Source organism: Heptranchias perlo, chromosome 19, assembly GCF_035084215.1.
Source record: "Heptranchias perlo isolate sHepPer1 chromosome 19, sHepPer1.hap1, whole genome shotgun sequence".
Classification (NCBI taxonomy): domain Eukaryota; kingdom Metazoa; phylum Chordata; class Chondrichthyes; order Hexanchiformes; family Hexanchidae; genus Heptranchias; species Heptranchias perlo.
In genome coordinates this window covers 5,515,818-5,541,347 of record NC_090343.1, presented here as the reverse complement: position 1 = coordinate 5,541,347, position 25,530 = coordinate 5,515,818, and the positions used below count along the sequence as shown (strand labels likewise).

The 25,530-nt window shown below is 47.3% G+C and overlaps 1 protein-coding gene across 1 annotated transcript in view; it reads left to right on the top strand.

Moving 5' to 3' along the window:
- The window catches only part of raly (RALY heterogeneous nuclear ribonucleoprotein), a 100,578-nt gene that overhangs the window by 62,487 nt on the left and 12,561 nt on the right, over window positions 1-25,530 (top strand). Inside the window, exons 2-7 of the mRNA XM_068000755.1 lie at window positions 1,473-1,737; window positions 7,370-7,442; window positions 10,575-10,625; window positions 15,124-15,284; window positions 17,204-17,317; window positions 17,869-18,035. Coding sequence (XP_067856856.1) covers window positions 1,482-1,737; window positions 7,370-7,442; window positions 10,575-10,625; window positions 15,124-15,284; window positions 17,204-17,317; window positions 17,869-18,035 — 822 coding nt within the window. The 5' untranslated portion in view covers window positions 1,473-1,481. The remainder of the gene's footprint in view (window positions 1-1,472; window positions 1,738-7,369; window positions 7,443-10,574; window positions 10,626-15,123; window positions 15,285-17,203; window positions 17,318-17,868; window positions 18,036-25,530) is intronic.

Genomic DNA, 25,530 nt, shown 5'->3' with positions numbered 1-25,530 from the left:
GTTCTTATGTAACCAACATCACTAAAAAAAAACAGATTATTCGGTCATTATCACATTTGCTGTTTGTGGGAGCTTGCTGTGCGGAAATTGGCTGCCCCATTTCCTAAATTACAACAGTGACAACACTTCCAAAATACTTCATTGGCTGTAAAGCACTTTGGGACGTCCTGAGGTTGTGAAAGGTGCTATATAAATGCAAATTCTTTCTTTCTAAATGTGCAACAGCACCTTAAAACAGCACAATTACCTCGCAAGCAGTATCGGAAGAGAATTCAGCCCCAGCTCCTTCCTCTACAGTGAGAAGCTCCATATTTAGCTCATCTGTCCGCAAGTTCCTTTGCAGCACATGTTCCTTAGGCTGTTCTCCTTCGAGCAGAGAAGGTTAAGGGGAGAGATTTAATAGAGGTGTTCAAAATTATTAGGGGTTTTGATAAGAGTAAATAAGGAGAAACCGTTTCCACTGGGAGGAGGGTCCGTAACCAGAGGACACAGATTTAAGGTAATTGGCAAAAGAGCCAGAGGGGGAGATGAGGAGAATTTTTTTTATGCAGCGAGTTGTGATGATCTGGAATGCGCTGCCTGAAAGGGCGGTGGAAGCAGATTCAATAATAAGTTTCAGAAGGGAATTGGATAAATACTTGAAGGGGAAAAATTTGCAGGGCTATGGGGAAAGAGCATGGGGAGTGGGACTAATTGGATAGCTCTATCAAAGAGCCTGCTACACTTAAATCTACTGCATTCACTTTTGAAGTGTAGTCACTGTTGTAATGTAGGAAAACAACAACAACAACGTGCATTTATAGGAGTGCAAATCAGACAAAATTTAACACCGAGCCACATGAGATATTAGGACAGGTGACCAAAAGCTTGGTCAAAGAGGTTTTAAGGAGCTTCCCCAAGAGAGAGGTTGAGAGGCAGAGAGGTTTAGGGAGGGAATTCCAGAGCTTGGAGCCTAGGCAGCTGAAGGCATGGCCGCCAATGGTGGAGAGATGAAAATCGGGGATGATCAAGAGGCCAGAGCTGGAGGAACATAGAGATCTCGGAGGGTTGTAGGGCTGGAGGAGGTTGCAGAGATAGGGAGGGGCGAGGCCTCGGAGGGATTTGAAAACAAAGATGAGAATTTCAAAATCGAGGCGTTCCCAGACCGGGAGCCAATGTAGGTCAAGAGCACAGGGGTGATGGGAGAACGGGATTTGGTGCGAGTCAGGATACGGGCAGCAGAGCTTTGGATGACCTAAAGTTTACGGAGGGTGGAAGATGGGAGGCCGGCCAGGAGAGCATTGGAATAGTTGAGTCTGGAGGTAACAAAGGCATGGATGAGAGTTTTAGCAGTAGATGGGCTGAGCCAGGGGTGGAGACGGGCGATATTACAGAGGTGGAAGTAGGTGGTTTGGTGATGGAGCGGACATGGAAAAGGGAGAATTTGGTTGAATTTCATGCGCTGATTTTTATCTTATTTTTTCGAATTCCAGGCCGCGAACATGTCAATCAAACTTCAGACCAGCAACATCACCAACAAGAACGACCCGCGGTCGATTAACTCCCGAGTCTTCATCGGCAACCTCAACACCGCCGTGGTGAAGAAGTCTGATGTCGAAACCATCTTCGGGCAATATGGCAAAGTGGTGGGCTGCTCCGTTCACAAGGGTTACGCCTTTGTACAGTACACGAACGAGAGGACAGCCCGCGTGGCAGTGGCCGGGGAGAATCGCCGCGTACTTGCCGGACAGACGCTCGGTAAGGGGGGGAGAGGGAGGAATCGCCGAAATCGCGGGTTGGCCGTTTATTCCCCGGGGAATCGGCACTGAATTCCTCGTAACGCATTCACTGACCCATCTCCCTGACAGGGGACAGCGAGCGTGTTGCAATAACACACAGGCGGGTAGATCTCAACCTCGGGCGATAGTGTAAAATGGGTGAGAGCAAATCGGCAGCCCGTTTGACATCTCTCCCAATTTTTATTTCCGTTGCAAATAGAATGAAAGGAAGGAAAGGGAAAAGGGCGAGGGAGGGTCGGACGGAGGGAGGGAGGGGTGAGGGAGAGAGGGACGGAGGGAGGGAGGGAGGGAGGGAAGGAAGGAATGAATCTCCAATTAGTCCCACTCCATCGCTCTTTCCCATAACCCCACAAATTGTCCTGGAGGTTTATAACAGGAGCCAATAATAAATTTGGAACCATCAGCTTGAACTAATTGTGTCAGCTGCTGTTAATGCAGTAACGCCATCTCTTACTGGAGAAGTTGGGTTTTCTTTAACAAACAACCCCTGCCCAGGATCTCGGGGCACGAGCAGTCGCCCACTCCATAAATCCATTCCCTTTTGTAGAAATAGATCTGCTTTGATTCCTTATAAACTCCCAATCATCAAATGATTTCTCCCAGGTTTGTTTTTTGAACACTTCATTAAATAGGAACAATTTTCTCCGTATCAATTTTACCAACACTCATACCCCATCATTATTTTGAACATTTCTGTTCGGTAGCAAGAGGAAGTCCTACTTACTAATTAACCTTTCCTCTGACCTTGCATTCAAAGGCCTGGTGACCATCTTGATTTTTAAGGATAATATTTATCCCTTTGTAATCATTTCATGCAGTACTACTCATGTACAGTAACTAGTTTTAAAAGCCAGGACGTTTGTAACATGTTCATTGAGACCCCAGGGTACACCTGAACCCTATTAATTGTGACAAGGGGACACTGAAACGCTGTTAATAAGGTCTCTAACTGCTGGTGGACAAGTAGATTGAACGTTTAAACATGCTAATAAGCTCGTTGAAACCTCCAAGAACATAAGGCTCCAATTTTGAGTTTTCAGGCAATAATATCCAGAAATTCGGTGCGTGAAGGGTCTTAAAGCAAGTTTTCCAAGTGCTGCTCTCACACACACACAAAAAAAAATATTACGCCAAAGTGGGCACATTATTTACCAAACAGATCGCTATTTTTCTGCCAGCTTTGATGCCAAGCAACTTTTCCTTTATTCACTCTTGGGATGTGGGCGTCGCCGGCGAGGCCGGCATTTATTGCCCATCCTTAGTTGCCCTGAGAAGGTGGTGGTGAGCCGCCGTCTTGAACTGTTGGTAGCGGTTTTGAAACAACTGAGCGGCTTCCGAGATCACTTCAGAGGGGCGGTTAAGAATCAACCACGTTGGTGTGGGACTGGAGTCACATATAGGCCCAGACCGGGTAAGGACGGCAGGTTTCCTTCCCCTAAAGGATGTTAGTGAACCATTTCTTGTTTTTTACAATAATCCAACAAAAGTCACTTTTACTGATATTTATTACTTTCCATAATTGTTTTTAAACTGATTCCAAATTCTGAAACTGCCTGATTTGATCTCACATACTCTGGATCATTAGTCCAGTAACGTAACCACTGTGCCACCATAGTGCCCCACCTCAAATAATCACCACGAACTTTGGTCACACGGACCCCAATGATGGGGTCCCTTTAAATTTCACCTGACACCCAGCTCTGAAAGTAACCGTGTGGGCTTTTGAAGTAAGTTTGCTCTTCATTCGTGTGTCATGTTCTTTGATCAGCCATCAATGCACCTGAGGACGAGCCATGGATTTTTAATTGACGGTAATGATTCAGGCATCTTCATCCATTAAATAGCTGAACCACACGAGTCAGAAAGTTCACAGCTCAGCCCCCTGATCTGTGCCAAGCCAGCTGGCAAAGACAGGAATGCTCTGCGTTCACTTACTGACTGATCACATCTAAAGAAAGCACGCGCACTGATGTTATGCCTCGCCCATCTTTAGGAACATCAAAAAAAACGCCTCACAGGCAATGAATTACCTTTTGACCCACGATCACAGGAACATAGGAACAGGAGTAGGCCATTCAGCCCCTCGTGCCTGCTCCGCCATTTGATAAGATCATGGCTGATCTGTGATCTAACTCCATATACCTGCCTTTGGCCCATATCCCTTAATACCTTTGGTTGCCAAAAAGCTATCTATCTCAGATTTAAATTTAGCAATTGAGCTAGTATCAATTGCCGTTTGCAGAAGAGAGTTCCAAACTTCTACCACCCTTTGTGTGTAGAAATGTTTTCTAATCTCGCTCCTGAAAGGTCTGGCTCTAATTTTTAGACTGTGCCCCCTACTCCTAGAATCCCCAACCAGCGGAAATAATTTCTCTCTATCCACCCTATCCGTTCCCCTTAATATCTTATAAACTTCGATCAGATCACCCCTTAACCTTCGAAACTCCAGAGAATACAACCCCAATTTGTGTAATCTCTCCTCGTAACTTAACCCTTGAAGTCCAGGTATCATTTTAGTAAACCTACGCTGCACTCCCTCCAAGGCCAATAAGTCCTTCCGAAGGTGCGGTGCCCAGAACTGCTCACAGTACTCCAGGTGCGGTCTAACCAGGGTTTTGTATAGCTGCAGCATAACTTCTGCCCCCTTGTACTCTAGTCCTCGAGATATAAAGGCCAGCATTCCATTAACCTTAATGATCTATGTACCTGAACCCCAAGGTCCCTTTGGACATCCAGGGCTCGATGTTACCAGGCCTGCGGGTTTCCGGCGGGTTGGGTTTCGGGAGCGTGGTCAACACGCTCGGTGAAATTAGTGGGTTGCCCGCGCAATCGTAGCAGGCAATGCACTAATTGGAATCACTTACCTGCTCCTCCGGGCTCCGCGCTGCTGGTCTGCGCATCGGGCGGGCTGCGCATGCGCAGTACGATCTGTCAGCTGGAGGCTCTCTACTTAAAGGGGCAGTCCTCCACTGACAGATGCTGCAACCAATGGAACAAATTACAGCATGGAGCAGCCCAGGGGGAAGGCTGCTCCCAGTTTAATGATGCCTCACCCCAGGTATCATCAGATGGGATGAGGAGGAGGGGGAGGACAGAGATCTTCCCCCCGGCGGGCGGGAGGAAGCGGCCTGCCTCTGCCACCAAGAAGGCCTGGCTCGAGGTGGCAGAGGGGGTCACCTGCGCCACCAATATATCGCCCACCTGCATACATTGCAGGAGGCGCTGCAATGACCTCAGTAGGTCAGCCACAATGAGAACACATAGTCTTTCCCCTACACTCCATCTGCCACAACACTGCCCCCACCCCACATCTCCTTCGGCACCGCCAACACTACTGTGTCACATCACCCCTCATACCCACTCAAACCCCATCCTCATCTTACCTGCACCTACTCACCTCGCCAGTACTCACCCTGCCACTAACACGCGACCCAATCCTCATACAATCTCATTGCTCCATCCCATACTCACCCTCTCGTGCATTTCCCTCACGGCCAGCCTCACTCAACCTGCCACTACCTGTGCTGCAGCCACAGGGCATGCATCACATATGTGCAGTAGGCAGCGTAAGGCAAACGTGTCGTGAGCATGAAGGGGGTGCACAAGGGTGTCTGAGGGTTTGCCATGGGTGTTACCTATATTGAATTTCAGAGCAACAAACAGCACACATTATATTGACACCACCACTGCCATGTCTCCGCGAATCCTGTCTGTTGTGTCCAATAATGCCCGCTCCTGGGTATCACTATGAGGTCCCACCACTGATGCCACCCATCGCGTTACTGCAGAGTAGGTGCAGGTGTATTTGCAGGGCTCTTCCGCGCAGACGACTGAGAGACATCGGCGGTGTACCCGGCTGCACCCTGGAAGGATGCGGAGGAGAAGTTGTGGAGGGCAGTGGTGACTTTGACAGCGACAGGTAAGCAGTTGGTGCTGGGGCCAGCCAGGAGCAGCTCGGCATGAAAGAGCCTGCAGATCTCCACGACTACATGTCGAGCGAATCTGCGCCTCCGTGTGCACTGCTGCTCGGAGAGGTCCGGGGAGCTGCGCCTCGGTCTGTGGACCCTGTGGCGAGGGTAGTGCCCTCTGCGACGCGTCTCTCTCTGCGGTAGCCCTCCCTCCTGCTGTGCAGGTGGGTGTGCAACAACACCGTGTTGGGGGGCTCCACGTCTCTGCGGCGGACGGCGTGGACTGCGAGGCTGCTGGGGCTGGTCATGCTCTTCGTCCTCCGAGGGTGTCCACGCCGTCCGCCGCAGTGTCGGTCTGTCCTCTGGCTTGGCGGGGGGTGGTGGGGGGCAGGGGTTGCCCTATGTGACGCGGTGGCCTCCTGCGTGGGTGAGGGCTCTCCCCCGTGGAGTGCACCTTGGCACCTGCCACAGGCTGCTGGCTGCAACACGCCTGGTTGGAGAGAGACTGTTTCCCCCAGTGTGAGAAGCTCACTGCCTTGAACCTAAAATCCCACACTTCCTGTTTTGACAGCTGCTTCAGCTCATTAACTGACCTCAACAAGCAAGGTAAGTACACTCAAGTGGAACCCCGCTGGCTTTAATTGCCTGCGGGATTCCCACCAGTGGGGCCTGCGCGCGCAGCCCCGCACGTCAGCGCGGCACCCGGAAGTGGCCGGGATCTCGGCGCAATCCGGTCACGTGACTGGATATCGGGATTTTCGGGGCCCCCCCGCTGGAAACCCGCAGGAAACCTGACGCTAAAATCGAGCCCCCAGTGTTTTTAACTTTTTACCATTTAGAAAGTACCCTGTTCTATCCTTTTTTGATCCAAAGTGGATGACCTCACATTTGTCTACATTGAATTCCATTTGCCACAGTTTTGCTTTTGATGATCACTGTTGTTTCGTGAGCAAGTACATAGAATTACATAGAATGTACAGCACAGGAACAGGCCATTCAATCCAACTGGTCTATGCCGGTGTTTATGCTCCACACGAGCCTCCTCCCTCCCTACTTCATCTCACCCTATCAGCATATCCTTCTATTCCTTTCTCCCTCATGTGTTTATCGAGCTTCCCCTTAAATGCATCTATGCTATTCGCCTCAACTACTCCTTGTGGTAACAAGTTCCACATTCTCACCACTCTCTGGGTAAAGATGTTTCTCCTGAATTCCCTATTGGATTTATTAGTGACTATCTTATATTTATGGCTCCTAGTTTTGGACTCCCCCTCAAGTGGAAACATCTTCTCCACGTCTACCCTATCAAACCCTTTCATAATCTTGAAGACCTCTATCAGGTCACCCATCTGTCTTCTCTTTTCTAGAGAAAAGAGCCCCCAGCCTGCTCAATCTTTTCTGATTGGTGTAACCTATCTGTGAGTGAGGACAAGATCGGCTTGGATGTGAGGCCCCCTGTAGTTGAATAGTGCTCACGCACAAAGGGTGTCCAACTGGGTGAAACATTGCAAAGGGACTGCCATCATCCATGCCGCCTAAAGTTACCCCTTCTGGAAATAAAGGGTTTAAAAAAAAGGAGGAAATTGGAACTGGGGCAGAAAAACTGAAGATGACCCAAGGGAAGGGGCTGCTGAAGGTTTGGATCTATTTTATTAGTTGTTGTTTTTTTTAATCCTCTCACAGATATTAACATGGCCGGAGAGCCTAAACCCAACAGACCCAAGGGGCTGAAGAGGCCCAGCTCTACTTTGTACAGGTACGCACCCAATTAGAAATAACTCCAAACAGTTCCATCTCCGCTGGCTTCATGTCCCCTTTTGTGATTTTTGTAAATTGGGAAGGATGCTAATTCCTGGGATCGCCCGGTACCTCTCCAGCAGTTTGGTGATAGATCAGAGTTAGCAATACTCACAGAGCTGGGCCACCAAACCTTCCTCACTGCAGAGGTTAGAAGGTAAGTACAGATGAGAAAAGCTCATTACTGCAGCACAAGCAAGAAACCCACAGCCCCCTCCCCATCACCCCTAATCCCCCCATTGCCCATCATTGCCAATCTCCCCATCGCCCCATCCCCATCACCCCCAATCCCCCTCATCGCCCATCACTCCCAATCTCCCCATCGCCCCATCCCCATCGCCCCCAATCCCCCCATCGACCTCAACCCATCACCCCCATCATCCCTGTCCCCATCCCCATCACCCCCCAATCCCCCCATCGCCCCATCCCCATCACCCCCCAATACCCCCATCGCCCCATCCCCATCACCCCACAATCCCCCCATTGACCTCAACCCATCACCCCCATCGTCCCTGTCTCCATCCCCTTCACTCCCAATCCCCCCATTGCCCCATCCCCATCACCCCACAATCCCCCCATTGCCCCATCCCCATCACCCCCAACCCCCCATCACCCCATCACCATCACTCCCAATCTCCCCATCGCCTCATCCCCATCACCCCCAACTCCCCCCATCACCCCATCCCCATCACCCCCAATCCCCCCATTGCCCCATCCCCATCACCCCATCTCCATCACCCCCAATCCCCCCCATCGCCCCATCCCCATCACCCCCATCGCCCCATCCCCATCACCCCCAATCCCCCATCGCCCCATCCCCATCACCCCCAATCCCCCATCGCCCCATCCCCATCACCCCCAATCCTCCCATCGCCCCATCCCCATCACCCCCAATCCCCCATCGCCCCATCCCCATCACCCCCAATCCCCCATCGCCCCATCCCCATCACCCCCAATCCTCCCATTGCCCCATCCCCATCACCCCCAATCGCCCCCATCGCCCCATCACCCCCAATCGCCCCCATCGTCCCATCCCCATCACCCCCAATCCCCCCCATCGCCCCATCCCCATCACCCCCAATCCCCCCATTGCCCCCATCACCCCCAATCCTCCATCACCCCACTTCCCCTATTCCCCCAGCCCACTCCTGGAAGTTCTTCACTTCACTCCCCAATCCTTTGTGTGAAAAAATCCTCCCTTTAGTCCCAAACCTTGAACAACTTAAACCTGTTTCTCTCGTCCCACCTTCATGACAGACTTTGAAGTTGTGGAATTTCCGTATGTACCCAGGGCACCTGTGGCAGTGATTGTCACACCAGTGAGTGTGTAAAACCCAGTCACAAGCAACGTCCTGGCTCATCATTACCATTGGCTCACACTCATTGCTCACCACTCGGTTGATTTTTCTGTGGTTTTAAATCGTTCTCTTTCCCAATTTAGATTTTTCTTCCTGGTCCTTGTGACTGGGCCCATTTTGGGGCTGAGAGGAGCAAGTCCACTCCCAGGCCTGTGACACCAGCATTGTGACCAGGCCCATCCAGGAGACACACAAGAGTGAACGTGACCACAGGGGCAGCTCCATCAATGCTGCCTTCCTCTCTCCCTCACTGTGGAAAGGAACCTTTCCCTACTTAGCAGCAGCGACGGGACTGAGGTCAGGGACTCGGCGAGATGAGTCGTTTGAACTTGCGCCTCTCACAGGTGCCTCTTCCCCCAGCTCATGTAACGGTCAATGTATTCTACGCTTCCTGCAACTCTAAACATGGTCCCATTTAAAACTGGATTCTGTGCACACAATTAGAATGTTGGTGATTGCAGTCCGGGTTCAGTGTGTGACCAGCTGGTAAATTCATCCGTAGTCAGGTGGGAGGGAAATAGTGGAGCATCAGGGCATGGGCAGGTGGGAAAAGGTGGGATATTGGGGCATGGGCAGGTGGGATATTGGGGCATGGGCAGGTGGGAAAAGGTGGGATATTGGGGCATGGGAAGGTGGGAAAAGGTGGGATATTGGGGCATGGGTAGGTGGGAAAAGGTGAGATATTGGGGCATGGGCAGGTGGGATATTGGGGCATGGGCAGGTGGGAAAAGGTGGGATATTGGGGCATGGGAAGGTGGGAAAAGGTGGGATATTGGGGCATGGGTAGGTGGGAAAAGGTGAGATATTGGGGCATGGGCAGGTGGGAAAAGGTGGGATATTGGGGCATGGGCAGGTGGGATATTGGGGCATGGGCAGGTGGGAAAAGGTGGGATATTGGGACATGGGCAGGTGGGAAAAGGTGGGATATTGGGGCATGGGTAGGTGGGATTTTGGGGCATAGGCAGGTGGGAAAAGGTGGGATATTGGGGCATGGGCAGGTGGGAAAAGGTGGGATATTGGGGTATGGGTAGGTGGGAAAAGGTGGGATATTGGGGCATGGGTAGGTGGGATATTGGGGCACGGGCAGGTGGGATATTGGGGCCAGGGCAGGTGGGAAAAGGTGGGATATTGGGGCATGGGCAGGTGGGATATTGGGGCAAGGGCAGGTGGGAAAAGGTGGGATATTGGGGCATGGGTAGGTGGGATATTGGGGCATGGGCAGGTGGGATATTGGGGCCAGGGCAGGTGGGAAAAGGTGGGATATTGGGGCATGGGCAGGTGGGATATTGGGGCATAGACAGGTGGGAAAAGGTGGGATATTGGGGCAAGGGCAGGTGGGAAAAGGTGGGATATTGGGGTATGGGTAGGTGGGATATTGGGGTATGGGTAGGTGGGAAAAGGTGGGATATTGGGGTATGGGTAGGTGGGATATTGGGGTATGGGTAGGTGGGATATTGGGGTATGGGTAGGTGGGATATTGGGGTATGGGTAGGTGGTAGAGGTGAAACATTGGGGCATGGTCAGGTGGTAGAGATGGAATGCTGAGACGCAATTGGACCTGTGCCTACAATGCTGATAAGTTTTTACTTGCATGTTAAGTCAAGTCCACATGATACAAATAGGGTGTGAAATGTTCCTGTTTAATCTTAAATAAAAATCAGCAGTGTTGAGAACATTCACATCTTCACTTCCACCAAACCTCGTTAATTTTTTTTCCTCTTTTTTTTCTCAAGCACCAGCTACGACTTTGATTATGATTACTACAGAGACGATTTTTATGAGAGGTAACCACTGTGATTTGTTTCAGTGCTCCTGGTGTTTGGGTCTGTGATTGGATTATCAAATACGTCTGCCATTCCGTGTGTCACCTGTATTTAAAGGGGACTCACCACCTTTGAAATCCCGTTAAAAGGTTTTTGAACAGAATTTGAATATGTTCAACATGAGGGAAGTCGCCCACAATCCACCTTTCATCTCATTCTAACTCCTCGTAGAAAAATAATCAGTAATCTATAATATATTAAAAATCGTATGCCTGCCCGCACTTCCTGACATTTCTAAATTCCCTACGTCCACATTTATACTGGGACCTGCTGATGTAAACTTGTCACACTGTAACTACACCCTCCCCACAGCACCGCCACTGGTGGGAGGGTGTAATCACAGCGTGACGAGTTTACATAGGCAGTTCCCATTATAAATGTGGGCATAGGAATTTATAATGGAAATAATAGGGGTAGAAATTCATCGGTGCTCCGGTTTTAGGCACAAAGGTGGCGATATGGCCATAACCCTCGCCCACGGCTGACTGTAAAATGCGGCCTGAATTATATTTGCACACCCCTGGTCCAATTATTCGCTGGTCTCTCTCCCCACTTCACCTGAAGACCACACTTTGACTTCCCATGTGCAGAAATGTAACTGGGGAGACTAGTAGTGCAATGGCTTAGACGTCCATTCACCTCTAGGACCGGGATTCAAATCCGGTCCAGGCTGATGGGATGAAAGTCTTATCTGTAAGCAATAAGGGATGAATTTATAAACTCTCACTCGCAGCATGGACCCACGCTATAAAGCTGCTCCTAACTTGTCAGTGACTGGCACTAATTTCAGAGGGCAGTTAAGAATCTCATTCTGAGATGGCTGGTGTGGAAAGGGGGAAAATGTTAAACCGACGCTATAGGCGGGGGGCTCTCTTCTTCAATCCTGCTCCGTCACACTTTGCAATCTAACTTATCGTGGGCTCTACCCGACTCGCCTAATCTCCTGAGGGAAAGTTCTTCATGTATGTTCCCTGATTCCCAAAGATAATCCAATAAAATTCCCAAATATTCATCTTACCATCAATATCTAATGCCCTCTAGGGAAGGAAACCTGCCGTCTTTACCGGGTCTGGGCCTATATGTGACTTCAGTCCCACACCAACGTGATTGATTCTTAACTGCCCTCTGAAATGGCCTAGCAAGCCCCTCCGTTCTATTAAACAGCTACTCAACAGTTCAAAAAGAAGGCCCACCACCACCTTCTCAGGGCAACTAGGGGATGGGCAATAAATGCCAGCCATGCCAGCGATGCCCATGATGAACTGGATTCTTTTACCCCTCAGTCTGGTTCAGCAAACACTGAGTCGAATACAACTTTAAAGTTTAACACAATTTTATTAGCAGGACTTAGTCTGCAGCTTCGATTCTGACTCCTGATAGAGTCTAGTCGATTCTGACAGAGTAAGACAAAGACGTACAGAACTTCACACGTTTATACATTATCAGCAGGGGTTGGAACCTGATTAGCAAAGGGTCAACACCAATCATAGGCTAGGCATAGGTTGGCCATGAGGGGTTACATGATTGCAGGCCAATCATAGGTATTACATTTGGCTGATCATGCCCCAGTGACAGACATAGATGGATGTCTCCTCATCTCCCAGCTTGGAATGTTTCTCCTGTTCATCCCACATCCTTATCTACTAACTTGGAATGTTTACGGCCTTGCTCAGCTTATTATTTCTATTGATCAACCAGCTGTACAGAGACCCCCACACCAGACTCCCTAATGTTACCATGTCTCCTCCACCGATGAGCATAAGCAGGCCTCTACATCTGACAAGCTACTCACACCACTATTAGCCTTGAAGGGGCCCATTGTTCCAAACCTTAGCAGGCAGGCTTCTAATTAACCCTTGCTTAATCACATTACTATGTCTTCTACTTTGCCACTTAGGCATTTTACTATCTACTGAAAACTGACTATATAGGCATTTTCATTAAAGGGGCACTACGTAGGCCATTCTCACCCACATCCCGAGAATGAATATCTCTACTGTTCAACTTTGGTCTGGTATCCTCCAAACAAACATTCCTGTTCCCAGTCCAACCACACAGCGGTTTGATTGTTCCCATTCCTGCCAAAACCTCCAATCCCATTTCCAACTCATTTCGAAAGGATGGATGGATTGAGTCTCGCTGCTTTTTCTGGGAGTCTGTCCCATATAACCTACTGCTGTGGTGGGAATTTCTTTAACCCCTGGCTTCTCCTCATCATGTTCTTTTTATGATTCAAATGAGATATGTTAGGGGTTGATTTTTGGTGCTGAGCTGATTCACTCTGGATTACAAAAAAAATTCCAAGATTTGCTACTATTGCTAGTTTGGACGCAATTCATTCTCCCCTCCGTTTGCTCCCTCCCTTCTCCTTGTTGTGGAACTTTCTGAAAGTTCGGTTAATATGTACCATCTTGGTAAGCATCTAGTCAGAAGGCAAACAGGTTGCCCTCATTAGGCTAAAGCTCCTGGGACAACATCAAGATGATTATCATCAGGATTTTGAAAAAGTGGATGTGAAATCTTCAGACGCAACATGAAAGGCCCATCTGGGACACTTTAGGACTTTTGTGTTTGTTTCTGTTTCCATTTTAATATAAGTGACCTATCTAACGAAACACAGAGCTTTAAGAATATGTCTGTTGAGGATCTCTCTTGTCAGTTTCTCTTTAATGTCGCTCCTTTTTCTCTTTCTTTCATTGATTCTCCTCTTCTATTTTTTTTTCTTGCCATTTCTTTCCCTTTGATGGTAAATTTGCCTGATGGGTAAAGGTCCAGGCTGTTGGCCTGTCGAGCCGCACCGAGTCCTGCTTCCACCCCTCGTCTGTGTTGATTTAGCTGAGCACACGTCAGATCACCTGAGCCTCCCTGGAGCCAGGGAGCAGACAAATTGGTTCATCCGTGACAGCCACCCACGGCCAAATAGCCCACTGACATCACTGTCTTGGCCCCCAACCTGTTGAATGGCCATTTAGGAACATAGGAACAGGAGGAGGCCATGCAGCCCCTCGAGCCTGTTCCACCATTCAATTAGATCATGGCTGATCTGTATCTTAACTCCATTTACCCGCCTTGGTTCCGTAACCCTTAATACCCTTACCCAACAAAAATCTATCAATCTCCGTTTTTGGAATTTTCAATTGACCCCCAGCCTCAACAGCTTTTGGGGGAGAAAGTTCCAGATTTCCACTCCCCTTTGTGTGAAGAAGTGCTTCCTGACATCACCCCTGAACGGCCTAGCTCTAATTTTAAGGTTATGCCCCCTTGTTCTGGACTCCCCCCACCAGAGGAAATAGTTTCTCTCTATCTACCCTATCAAATCCTTTAATCATCTTAAACACCTCATTTAGATCACCCCTTAATCTTCTTTACTCGATACCGGGTGAGGTGGGACCATAGTTTACAAGGGTTGGGGGATGTATGGAAAATTGGTGGAATGAATAGGTGACTTGCTGCTGTTTTGAGGGGAGGGAGGGACTCTGAAAGAATATTGTCATGTTGACTCTTCTTTTGATTTCTAAGTTTGTGATAAGTTTGTGAAAAGTTTTATGTTTGTACTTCGCCAACCCAGAACTTCCCAGCCTGGCTAGTCACTGCCAGAAGGGAGGGGGTGCAGTACAGATTCACCAGAATGATATCGGGAGTTAAAGGGTTAAATTATGAGGACAGGTTGCATAAACTTGGTTCATAAACCTCTGGTTCTTTTGCCAATTATCTTAAATCTGTGTCCTCTGGTTACTGACCCTCCTGCCACTGGAAACAGTTTCTCCTTATTGACTCTATCAAAACCCTTCATGATTTTGAACACCTCTATCAACTCTCCCCTTAACCTTCTCTGCTCTAAGGAGAACAATCCCAGTTTCTCCAGTCTCTCCACATAACTGAAGTCCCTCATCCCCGGTACCGTTCTAGTAAATCTTTTCTGCACCTTCTCCAAGGTCTTGACATCCTTTCTAAAACGTGGTGCCCAGAATTGAACACAATACTCCAGCTGAGGCCTAACCAACGTTTTGGAAAGGTTTACCATAACTTCCTTGCTTTTTGCGTTCTAGCGTCTATTAATAAAGCCCAGGTTCCCATATGTTTTTTTAACAGCCTTCTCAACTTGTCCTGCCACCTTCAAAGATTTGTGTACATACACCCCCAGGTCTCTCCGTCCCTGCACCCCCTTTAAAATTGTACCATTTAGTTTATATTGCCTCTCCTCATTCTTCCTACCAAAATGCATCACTTCACACTTCTCTGCATTAAATTTCATCTGCCATGCGTCTGCCCGTTTCACCAGTCTGTCTATATCCTCCTGAAGTCTGTTACTATCCTCCACATTGTTTACTACATTTCCGAGATATGCAACTCCATTCTCTAAACACACGGTCATGTTGCGTTCCGACATTGGCGCCAGGCGGGACTTGCTGTGTGAATCACAGCTGGCGGTAATTCTTCCCGTTGCTCTCTCCTCTAGGATGCACGAGTACTCGAGTCGGCCCTCGCTGATTCCCAGGGCTATTCCAGTGAAACGTCCTCGGGTTATTGTCCCTGTGCTGCGGAGAGTGAAGTCCGGGATCCCACTGAAATTAATGGCGCGCTCCACGGCCGTGGCAAGAAACGCAGCTAAATTAAAACGTGAGTTACGTAGAATTTACAGCACAGAAAGAGGCCATTCGGGCCGACTGGTCTATGCCGGTGTTTATGCTCCACACGAGCCTCCTCCCTCCCTACTTCATCTCACCCTATCAGCATATCCTTCTATTCCTTTCTCCCTCATGTGTTTATCTGGCTTCCCCTTAAATGTATCTATGCTATTTGCCTCAACTACTCCTTGTGGTAACAAGTTCCACATTCTCACCACTCTCTGGGTAAAGAAGTTTCTCCTGAATTGTTTATTGGATTTATTAGTGACTATCTTATATTTATAAACCCTAGCTTTGGACTCCCCCACAAGTGGAAACATCTCTACGTCTACTCTATCAAACCATATCATAATCTTAAAGACCTCTAACAGGTCATCCCTCAGCCTTCTCTTTTTTAAAGAAAAGGGCCCCAGTCTGTTCAGTCTTTCCTGATAGGTGTAACCTCTCAGTTCTGGTGTCATCCTAGTAAATCTTTTTTGCACCTTCTCCAGTGCCTCTATATCCTTTTTTATAATATGGAGACCAGAACTGTTCACAGTACTCCAAGTGTGGTCCAACCAAGGTTCTATACAAGTTTAACATAACTTCTCTGCTTTTCAATTCTATCGCTCTAGAAATGAGCCCCAGTGCTTGATTTGCCTTTTTTTATGGCCTTATTAACCTGCGTTGCTACTTTTAGTGATTTGTGTATCTGTACCCCCAGATCCCTCTGCTCCTCTATCCCATTTAGACTCTTATTTTCCATGCAGTATGTGGCCTCCTTATTCTTCCTACCAAAATGCACCACCCTCACACTTATATATAAATTCATTTGAATATGGAGACTGGGGGGGGGTTCCAGGCTCATTCTGCTTTGGTCTGTGTTGAGTTAGCTGATCTCAGGCAGCATAGTGAAGAGAGGACTGCAGTTGGCCTCACTGACCCCAAGTAAGAGAGAGAGATGGTGGGTGGGGGAAATCAGCCAGGGTCTCCGGCTCCTGATTGCTATCCAGTCACCACCCCACCCCCACTTCTCTGCTGTAAAGTGCTTGTGTGGGGACCCGAGTGAGGACAGGATGGGGCTCGGTGTGATGGCCTACAAGCCATGCCAACATTCACTAGCCTCAAAGGCAAAGGGTGGGATACTGGAGACCTGGCATCACCCCATGGAACCGTACCCCAGAGTGAGTGAGATTCATCAGGAAAGGAGGTGGAGAAGACTGGGGAAGATAAAGGTGTGGGTATGAGACACTGCATAGCCTCGAGAGCCAGTATCAGTTTCTGGTCTGCAAGGCGGACCATTGATGGGCGCGATTGGTTGGTGTATAGTATGGTAAAGGGAGAGACATCAAACCCCAAAGTATTTTGATGCGTTCCAGCTCGAGGTCAATTCATACAATTACATAGAATGACATAGAATGTACAGCACAGAAACAGGCCATTCGGCCCAACATTCCCCTCAACTACTCCTTGTGGTAGCGAGTTCCACATTCTAACCACTCTCTGGGTAAAGAGATATCTCCTGAATTCCCTATTGGTTTTATTAGTGACCATCTTATATTTATGGCCCCTAGTTCTGGTCTCCCCCTGCAAGTGGAAACATTTGGGCAATTCAGCACAATTATTTGGTAACAGACAGTATGGAATGTGCCATGATCTCATTGAATGGCGAAACTAGCTCAAGGGGCTGAATGGCCTGCTCCTGTTCCTATGTTCCTATAACAGAGAGCAGTGGGGAAAGCGATTCTAGCCTTCCTTAGTTCCCATCTACGTGTTGGGACAGAAAAAAACTGTGGAGCACCAAAGCTTCAAAAACAGTTGGAAAAGCAAATTGAATTCTTTTGGTGGGAGTAGAGAGAATTCCATCATTGGACATCTCCTGGGGAATTTTCAGGAGTTTGCGCTCATGTCTGTCCCTCTCTGTCTTCACAGTAAAGTCAAACGAACTGCAGCGAATTAAATTGGAGCTCACGCAGATTAAATCCAACATCGACTCCCTCCTCGGGAGACTGGAGGAGATCGCAGGGGAGAAAGTGGGCCTCGCAGGTGAGTAAAGCAAGAACCCATTCCTGAGCAGTGGCCTGTTCCCCTTCTGTCTCGGTGACCTGGCTTCAAATCGAGTCCGGGCTGATGGGACGGGGTTGCCTTCCTACAGCAACCACAAGGGCCCAAATTAAGGTCAGTTTGGACAACTCCTGCCCTGGTACCTGATCCCATAACCTAGGCTGACACTTCAGTGCAGCGTCGAGGGAGTGCTGCACTGTCAGAGGAGACGTTAAACTGAGGCTCCGTCTGCCTGTTCAGGTGGATGTAAAATATCCCATGGCAGAGTAGGGGAGTTCTCCCTGGTGTCCTGGCCAACATTTATCCTTCAACCAACATCACCAAAATAAGACTATCTGGTCATTCACCCCACTGATATTTGTGGGATCTTACTGTGCACGAATTAGCTGCTGTGTTTACCTGCAAAAAGAACAGTGATTACATTTGGCTGCGGAACGCTTTGGGATGTCCTGAGGATGTGAACGGCGCTGTACAAATGCAAGTTCTCACTTCCTTTTCTTTTTAAACGTTCCCTCTCATGGATGTTTCTACAGAGCCCAGGAAGAAAGCAGACGAGGGCAGGACTGAGCTCGCCCACGGAGACTCTGCTTCAGAAACCGCAGAAACAGTCACGGAGGATCCGTTCGAAGGTGATGAAGTGGACGGTGACGAGTTAGAACAGGGCGAAGCAGCAGAAGATAATGACCGTGAGGATGAAATGGTGAGACCAGAAACCTGAGTAGCAGTTAGACGATGAGGAATGACGGGTCTAACATTTACAAAAATGGATTTGAAGTTTTTTGAGTTACTTTGAAGTGCAATGACTGTTGTTATGTGGCCAGACACTGTAAACCTGAGATGTTAAACCCTTCTTAGTTCCGTTTTATCAATGGAACTGTTGTCACTGTTCCTATGAAGTTTCCTTTCTTGTTCATCCAATGTTCCCAACCCAGATTGGCACCAGAAGGCTCAGCGGGTCGCACTCTCGTCTCTGAGTCAGAAAGTCGTGTGTTCAAGTCCCACTCCAGAGACTCGTGCACAAAATTCAGGCTGACACTTCACTGCAGTTCTGAGGGAGCGCTGCACTGTCGGAGGTGCCGTCTTTCAGATGAGACGTTAAACCGAGGCCCCGTCTGCCCTCTCAGGTGGACGTAAAAGATCCCACAGCCACTTTTCGAAGAGGAGCAGGGGAGTTGTCCCCGTGTCCTGGCCAATATTTATCCCTCAACCAACATCACTAAAACGGATTACTTGGTCATTTATCTCATTGCTGTTTGTGGGATCTTGCTGTGCTCAAATTGGCTTCTGCATTTCCTACATTACAACAGTGACAACCCTTCAGAAGTAATTCATTGTCTGTGAAACGCTTTGGGGCGTCATGAGGTCGTGAAGGTACTTAGATAAAAGCAAACCCTTTTCTTTACCTCTTTGGGTTTTCCTAGAATTCAGCAGTGTGGTTCAAAGAGGCCACTTTCTCAGGCCCTGCACCCCATTTAAGATCAGATAGTTTAGCACCGAGATTTTATCTTTAAATGAAACCCACAGAAAGTAAGTCCCCACTGCTAATAAAAACATATCCACAGAATTACATTCTCCTTCAAAACCTAGATACATAACTCCACCACCAGAGGGTGGAGTTGGGCGACTAGACAACATGGTTAAGGACATTATACAGCCCTGATAATCCAGACGGCCAGTCACTTCCTGAACAGGACACTTTAGTAACTTGCTCAACCAGCTAATTCAAAAAAAAAAAATTGGTTCGTGATCTAGTTTAAAAGCTCCTTCAATAAAACTCAGAAAATGCTGGCAGTCTACGGCCGGCCCATCCGCATCTGAAAAGAGGTTACGTGAGCTGGGGTCCACTTTAATAGACTGAAGATGGTGCAGGGGGACTGAGCTCCAAACCAGAGCTGCTGCCGTTCACTCCTGGCATTCCAGGGTCTGCTCCAGGAACGCTAAGTTGTACAATTTTACCCATGTCATGTTTTTTTTTAAATTCATTCCTGGGATGTGGGCGTCGCTGGCGAGGCCGGCATTTGTTGCCCATCCCTAATTGCTCTTGAGAAGGTGGTGGTGAGCCGCCTTCTTGAACCGCTGCAGTCAGTCCTGTCCTCTCAGCTTCTCTCTCTCCCTTTTATAGAAAGGGAGAAAGCAAGAAAGACTTCCATTTATATAGTGCCTTTCACGACCACAGGATGTCCCAAATTGCTTTACAACCAATGAAGTACTTTTGAAGTGTAGTCACTGTTGTAATGTAGGAAACGCAGCAGCCAATTTGCGCACAGCAAGATCCCACAAACAGCAATGTGATAATGACCAGATAGACTGTTTTTTAGTGATGTTGGTCGAGGGATAAATATTGACCAGGACACCGGGGAGAACTCCCCTGCTCTTCTTTGGAATAGTGCCATGGGATCTTTTACATCCACCTGAGAGGGCAGACGGGGTCTCGGTTTAACATCTCATCTGAAAGACGACATCTCAGACAGTGCAGCACTCCCTCAATACTGCCTTGGAGTGAAGGAGGGGGGAGAACTGATCTGGTCTTTGATATTAAGATGTGGAACTTTGTTACTTTAAAAATATTATTATAATTTTACTTTAATTACTCACTGATTTGTGGCATTCCTGATAGAGATAAAAATGTTTCTCAAATATATTCATATCCTTTGCCTCTGTAACTAGCTATCTGATTCCTCCCACCAGCTCTTTGTGTTTCCCTGTCTGTTGCTATTCCCACTCTTTCTGTCTTTCTTTTCTTCTCTGTCCATGGCTCTCACCTTCTTTCGCTCTTGCTGTATCTCTGTTTTTCTCTGATTCATTGTTATCACTTTCTCCCTCTGTGTAAGTGTCTGCTTCCACTTGCATCCTCTCAGCCAGTGGTGGCTGATTTAGTGGCACTCTCCCCTCTGAACTCAGAAGGTCGTGGGCTCCATCCCCACTCCAGAGGCCGGAGCACATAATCTAGGCTGACACTCCAGTGCAATATTGAGAGAGTGCGGTATTGTCAGAGGTCAAATGCCCGTTCAGGTGACAATAAAAAAAAACCATGGCACTATTTGAAGAAGACCAGGGAGTTCTCCTGGTGTCTTGGCCAACATTCATCCCTCAACAAGTCATTTATCTCATCGCTGTTTGTGGGACCTTGCTGTGCACAATGTTTGTCTACAAAACAGCAATGACTACACTTTAAAAATACTTCATTGGCTGTAAAGCACTTTGGGGTGTCCTAAGATCATAGCAGTTGTTATGTAAACGCAAGTCTTTCTTTCTTTATTTCTTTTCTCTCTTCCTTTCTTTTCTCTTTTCTCTCTTTCTTCTCCTTTCTGTCCTACTTTCTCTTTCCTTCTTCCTTTTTATTTCTTTTTTCTCTCTTTCCAGTCTCCCTTTCTCTTCTTTCTAAATTATTTTTTACTTCTTTCCTTCTCTTTCTTTCTCTTTTCTTTTTTTATTCCTTCCTCTTTCTTTCACTCTCTTACTGTTTTTCTTTTTTTCTCTTTCTTTCCTTGTCTTTCCTTCTATCTTTCTGTCCGTTTCTGATACATTTTCTGCCTGTGTGTTTCACTGTTTATCCGTTGTCTCTCTCTCTCTCTCTCTGAAAATGATGAAATCTTTCCGAAAATCCAGAACAGCAAAACGATAATTAAATTCAATAAAATCAAACCTTTTCCGTGCTGACAAGATAAATGGGATTAAATCTTTAAACTTCTTGTGACATAAATGTCGGTACTTCATGGGATCTAAATGTCATTGGAAATGGAGGCTGTACAGGCCTGCTAAAGAAATAACCAGAAAACCTTTTGTAAATTGAAGTACTAAATTTGAAACTCTGATTCTATTGAGCTTTTAGAAGAATTGAACTGAAAGGGAATTGGGAACCGCACTAAAATATACAGAAGTGAAACGACTGAAATCATTCAATGCTAAAAAGGATAAATAGGAATGAAAGAAATCAATGAAGTGAAATGTAATGGTGTTCCCCCTGAACAAGAATGAATGGGGTAGAGTTTCCACTTCGGGCACAATCGGGAATTTGCCCCCAAAATGCGCTTGAAATTGCACAGGTTAGGTTATCCTTCAAGTTTCCCCAAAAATAAATTTGCATAACCACAAACATCTTATGACCCAATCGGGCAGTTTTGTAGAATTGTTTCTTTTCTTTTTTCTTTCCATTAAAAATGATTTCTTGATGTATTTAAGAGTGGTAACCTGCTGCAGCTTTATTAGTACAGCTGGGAATGGGCTTATCAGCACAAATAAACATTTTTAATCAGGGGGTCCCGTCCTCCACCTGTGCGTAACCTGATTTAAAATCACTGAAAGTTGCTTAAAAAAAAGCTATACTGAACCATTAACAAGTTTCATTGGTGTGCACTAGTCAGTTTCTTAGCAAATGAAATATTCTTTGATATGAGAAAAGTTTTAAAACGTGCCGACTTGTGCCCGTACGCCGAAGAAAATGAGTGCAATTTGAAGAGCTTCCCCCAACCAGCGAAATCGGGGGAATCTTGCGATGTCGACCTGGGGACGCGGCCAGTTTTGTGGGTGGGGCCTTATCCGGGCCAGTTGAACCTCGAACCAGCTTGAAAGATCGCGGAAAACACAAGCGGGTGAACGGTTTTCTTTTCGGGCGTAACTCACTTGACGTTTAAAATTCCCCGATCTTTTGCGCTGGTTCGGCCAATTGCGCTGGAATCTGGAGGCGAAAACGAGCAGAAACTCTACCCCAAAGCGTTTAAAGAAGCCCGTCACGGTACCTCAGTAACGGCTTCCAACCCATAATTGGTTTAGCAGCAACCCATGGATTTGCTAGAAAGTGACACTCGCAACAGAGACCAATGAGCTTGTTTGAAAGACTTACTCAATTTCCAGCCGGCTTAACAAGATGGGTGACCTGCCGCTGTATTTTGCCATTGGGCCTGAATTCGATAAATCCTGGGATTTATCCAAATGGTTAAGAGCTTTAATTGTGGATCTGTTGCCAGGCGTGCCTGCAGGATGTGAGGGTCTCACCTCAGATGTACTAAGAAACTTTCTTTTTTTCTGGGCCTCCTCTGAAAGCTCAGTGATTGTTTGATCTCGTGCTCCCTGATAAACCGCAGTCATTTTTCATATTTTTTCTCCAGAAAAACATTTTGTCTGATGGTGGAAATGCTTTAAAGAGGCGGCCTGTGTTCAAACGGTATTGATCGAGAATGTGACAAAATGTGGAAAAAACACAGTGCTTCCTGTATATTAATAAGAAACAGACACCGCGGCTGGGGGGGTGGGGCTATAGATTCCACTGAGTGTATCAATCACAATTTCCAGACAACCATCCAAAATGGAAAAAGAAACAACTATTAAACTCAGCACATGTTACATAGAATTACAGGAACAGGCCATTCGGCCCAACTGGTCCATGCCGGTGTTTATGCTCCACACGAGCCTCTTCCTACTCTACTTCATCTCACCCTATCAGCATAGCATAGTATTGTAGTAGGTACAGCACACGGGGAGGCCATTCAGCCCATCGTGCCTGTGCCGGCTCTTTGAAAGAGCTATCCAATTAGTCCCACTCCCCTGCTCTTTCCCCATAGTCCTGTAAATTTTTTCCCTTCAAGTATTTATCTAATTCCCTTTTGAAAGTTACTATTGAATCTGCTTCCACCGCCCTTTCAGGCAGCGCATTCCAGATCAGAACAACTCGCTGCGTAAAAAATGTTCCCTCTTGTCGACTTTGGCTCTTTTGCCGATCACCTTAAATCTGTGATCTCTGATTACCGACCCTTCTGCCACTGGAAACAGTTTCTTCTTGTTTACTCTGTCAAAATCATTCATTATTTTGTACAGCTCTATCAAATCTCCCTTAACCTTCTCTGTTCTAAGGCGAACAATCCCAGCTTCTCCAGTCTCTCCACAAAACTGAAGTCCCTCATCCCTGGTACCATTCTAGTAAATCTCTGCACCCTCTCTAAGGCCTTGACATCCTTCCTAAAGTGTGGTGCCCAGAATTGAACACAATACTCCAGCTGAGGCCTAACCAGTGTTTTAGAAAGGTTTAGCATAACTTCCTTGCTTTTGTACTCTATGCCTCTATTAATAAAGCACAGGATCCCATATGCTTTTTTAACAGCCTTCTCAACTTGTCCTATCACCTTCAAAGATTTGTGTACGTGCACCGCCAGGTCTTTCTGTTCCTGCACCCCCCTTTAAAATTGTACCATTTAATTTATATTGCCCTGTCCCTGTCCCCCAAAATTGTGATGCCTTGTCCATCGCAATATATTCCCCCCTCCCCCGACCCGAAAGTCATATAACCTCCTGGGAGAGGCGAAAAACCAGATAAAAACACAGGCCAATTAGGGAAAACTTGGCTCACCTGGTAAAAGCGATGAGAACCAAGCCTGGCACAGATCCTGTAGGCACCAATTTTGATCTCCAGGTTGTGCTGAGTTAGCTCAGTAATTGGTGGGAAGGCTCCACAATTGGCTTCAGATCTCATAGGTTAATGAGGGGAAAATCGACCAGGATTAGCAAGAGGAGGCCATCCGGTCACCTCAGCTGGAAGTCTACGAGTGTGCACATCGAGAGAAGAAAGGGGTTGGACCTTGTGATGCCTCCTGTGATCAAATAGCCTGCTGAAACCGCTATTGATCCTCCCACATCAAGAATGGCCTTGTGGGTGAGGTGCCTATAGGAGCGTAGCCTATCAGGGACTCAACAGGAGAGGAGAGGAAAGGAAGTAGACTAAATTGGCAAAAAAGGGAGAAAGAGAGAGAGAAAAAAAGGAGCATTCCAGATTCTGGTGAATGGAACCTTCTACATAAGAACATAAGAACATAAGAAATTGGAGCAGGAGTAGGCCAATCGGCCCCTCGAGCCTGCTCCGCCATTCAATAAGATCATGGCTGATCTGATCCCAACCACAAATCTAAAGAACACAAGAAGTCGGAGCAGGACCCGGCCACATAGCCCCTGGGCCCTCTCCGCCACCCACAGGGCATTGACCGATCCGAACTCAGCTTCATGTCCAATTTCCTGCCCGCTCCCCGTAACCCCTAATTCCCTTTACTTCTAGGAAACTGTCTATTTCTGTTTTAAATTTATCTAATGATGTAGCTTCCACAGCTTCCTGGGGCAGCAAATTCCACAGACCTACCACCCTCTGAGTGAAGAAGTTTCTCCTCATCTCAGTTTTGAAAGAGCAGCCCCTTATTCTAAGATTATGCCCCCTAGTTCTAGTTTCACCCATCTTTGGGAACATCCTTACTGCATCCACCCGATCAAGACCCTTCACAATCTTATATGTTTCAATAAGATCGCCTCTCATTCTTCTGAACTCCAATGAGTAGAGTCCCAATCTACTCAACCTCTCCTCATATGTCCGCCCCCTCATCCCCGGGATTAACCGAGTGAACCTTCTTTGTACTGCCTCGAGAGCAAGTATGTCTTTTCTTAAGTATGGAGACCAAAACTGTATGCAGTATTCCAGGTGCGGTCTCACCAATACCTTATATAACTGCAGCAATACCTCCTTGTTTTTATATTCTATCCCCCTAGCAATAAAAGCCAACATTCCGTTGGCTTTCTTGATCACCTGCTGCACCTGCATACTAACTTTTTGATTTTCTTGCACTAGAACCCCCAGATCCCTTTGTACTGCAGTACTTTCCAGTCTCTCGCCATTAAGAAAATAACTTGCTCTCTGATTTTTCCTGCCAAAGTGCATAACCTCACATTTTCCAATATTATATTGCATCTGCCAAATCTCCGCCCACTCACCCAGCCTGTCTATATCCCCTTGCAGGTTTTTTATGTCCTCCTCACTCTCTACTTTCCCTCCCATCTTTGTATCATCTGCAAATTTTGATATGTTGCACTCGGTCCCCTCCTCCAAATCGTTAATATAGATTGTAAAGAGTTGGGGACCCAGCACCGACCCCTGTGGAACACCACTGGTTACTGGTTGCCAGTCCGAAAATGAACCATTTATCCCAACTCTCTGCTTCCTGTTCGATAACCAATCCTCCACCCATGCCAGAATATTACCCCCAATCCCGTGATTTTTTATCTTAAGTAATAATCTTTTATGTGGCACCTTGTCGAATGCCTTCTGGAAGTCTAAATACACTACGTCCACTGGTTCCCCTTTATCCACTCTATACGTTATATCCTCGAAGAACTCAAGCAAATTTGTCAGACATGACTTCCCCTTCATAAAGCCATGCTGA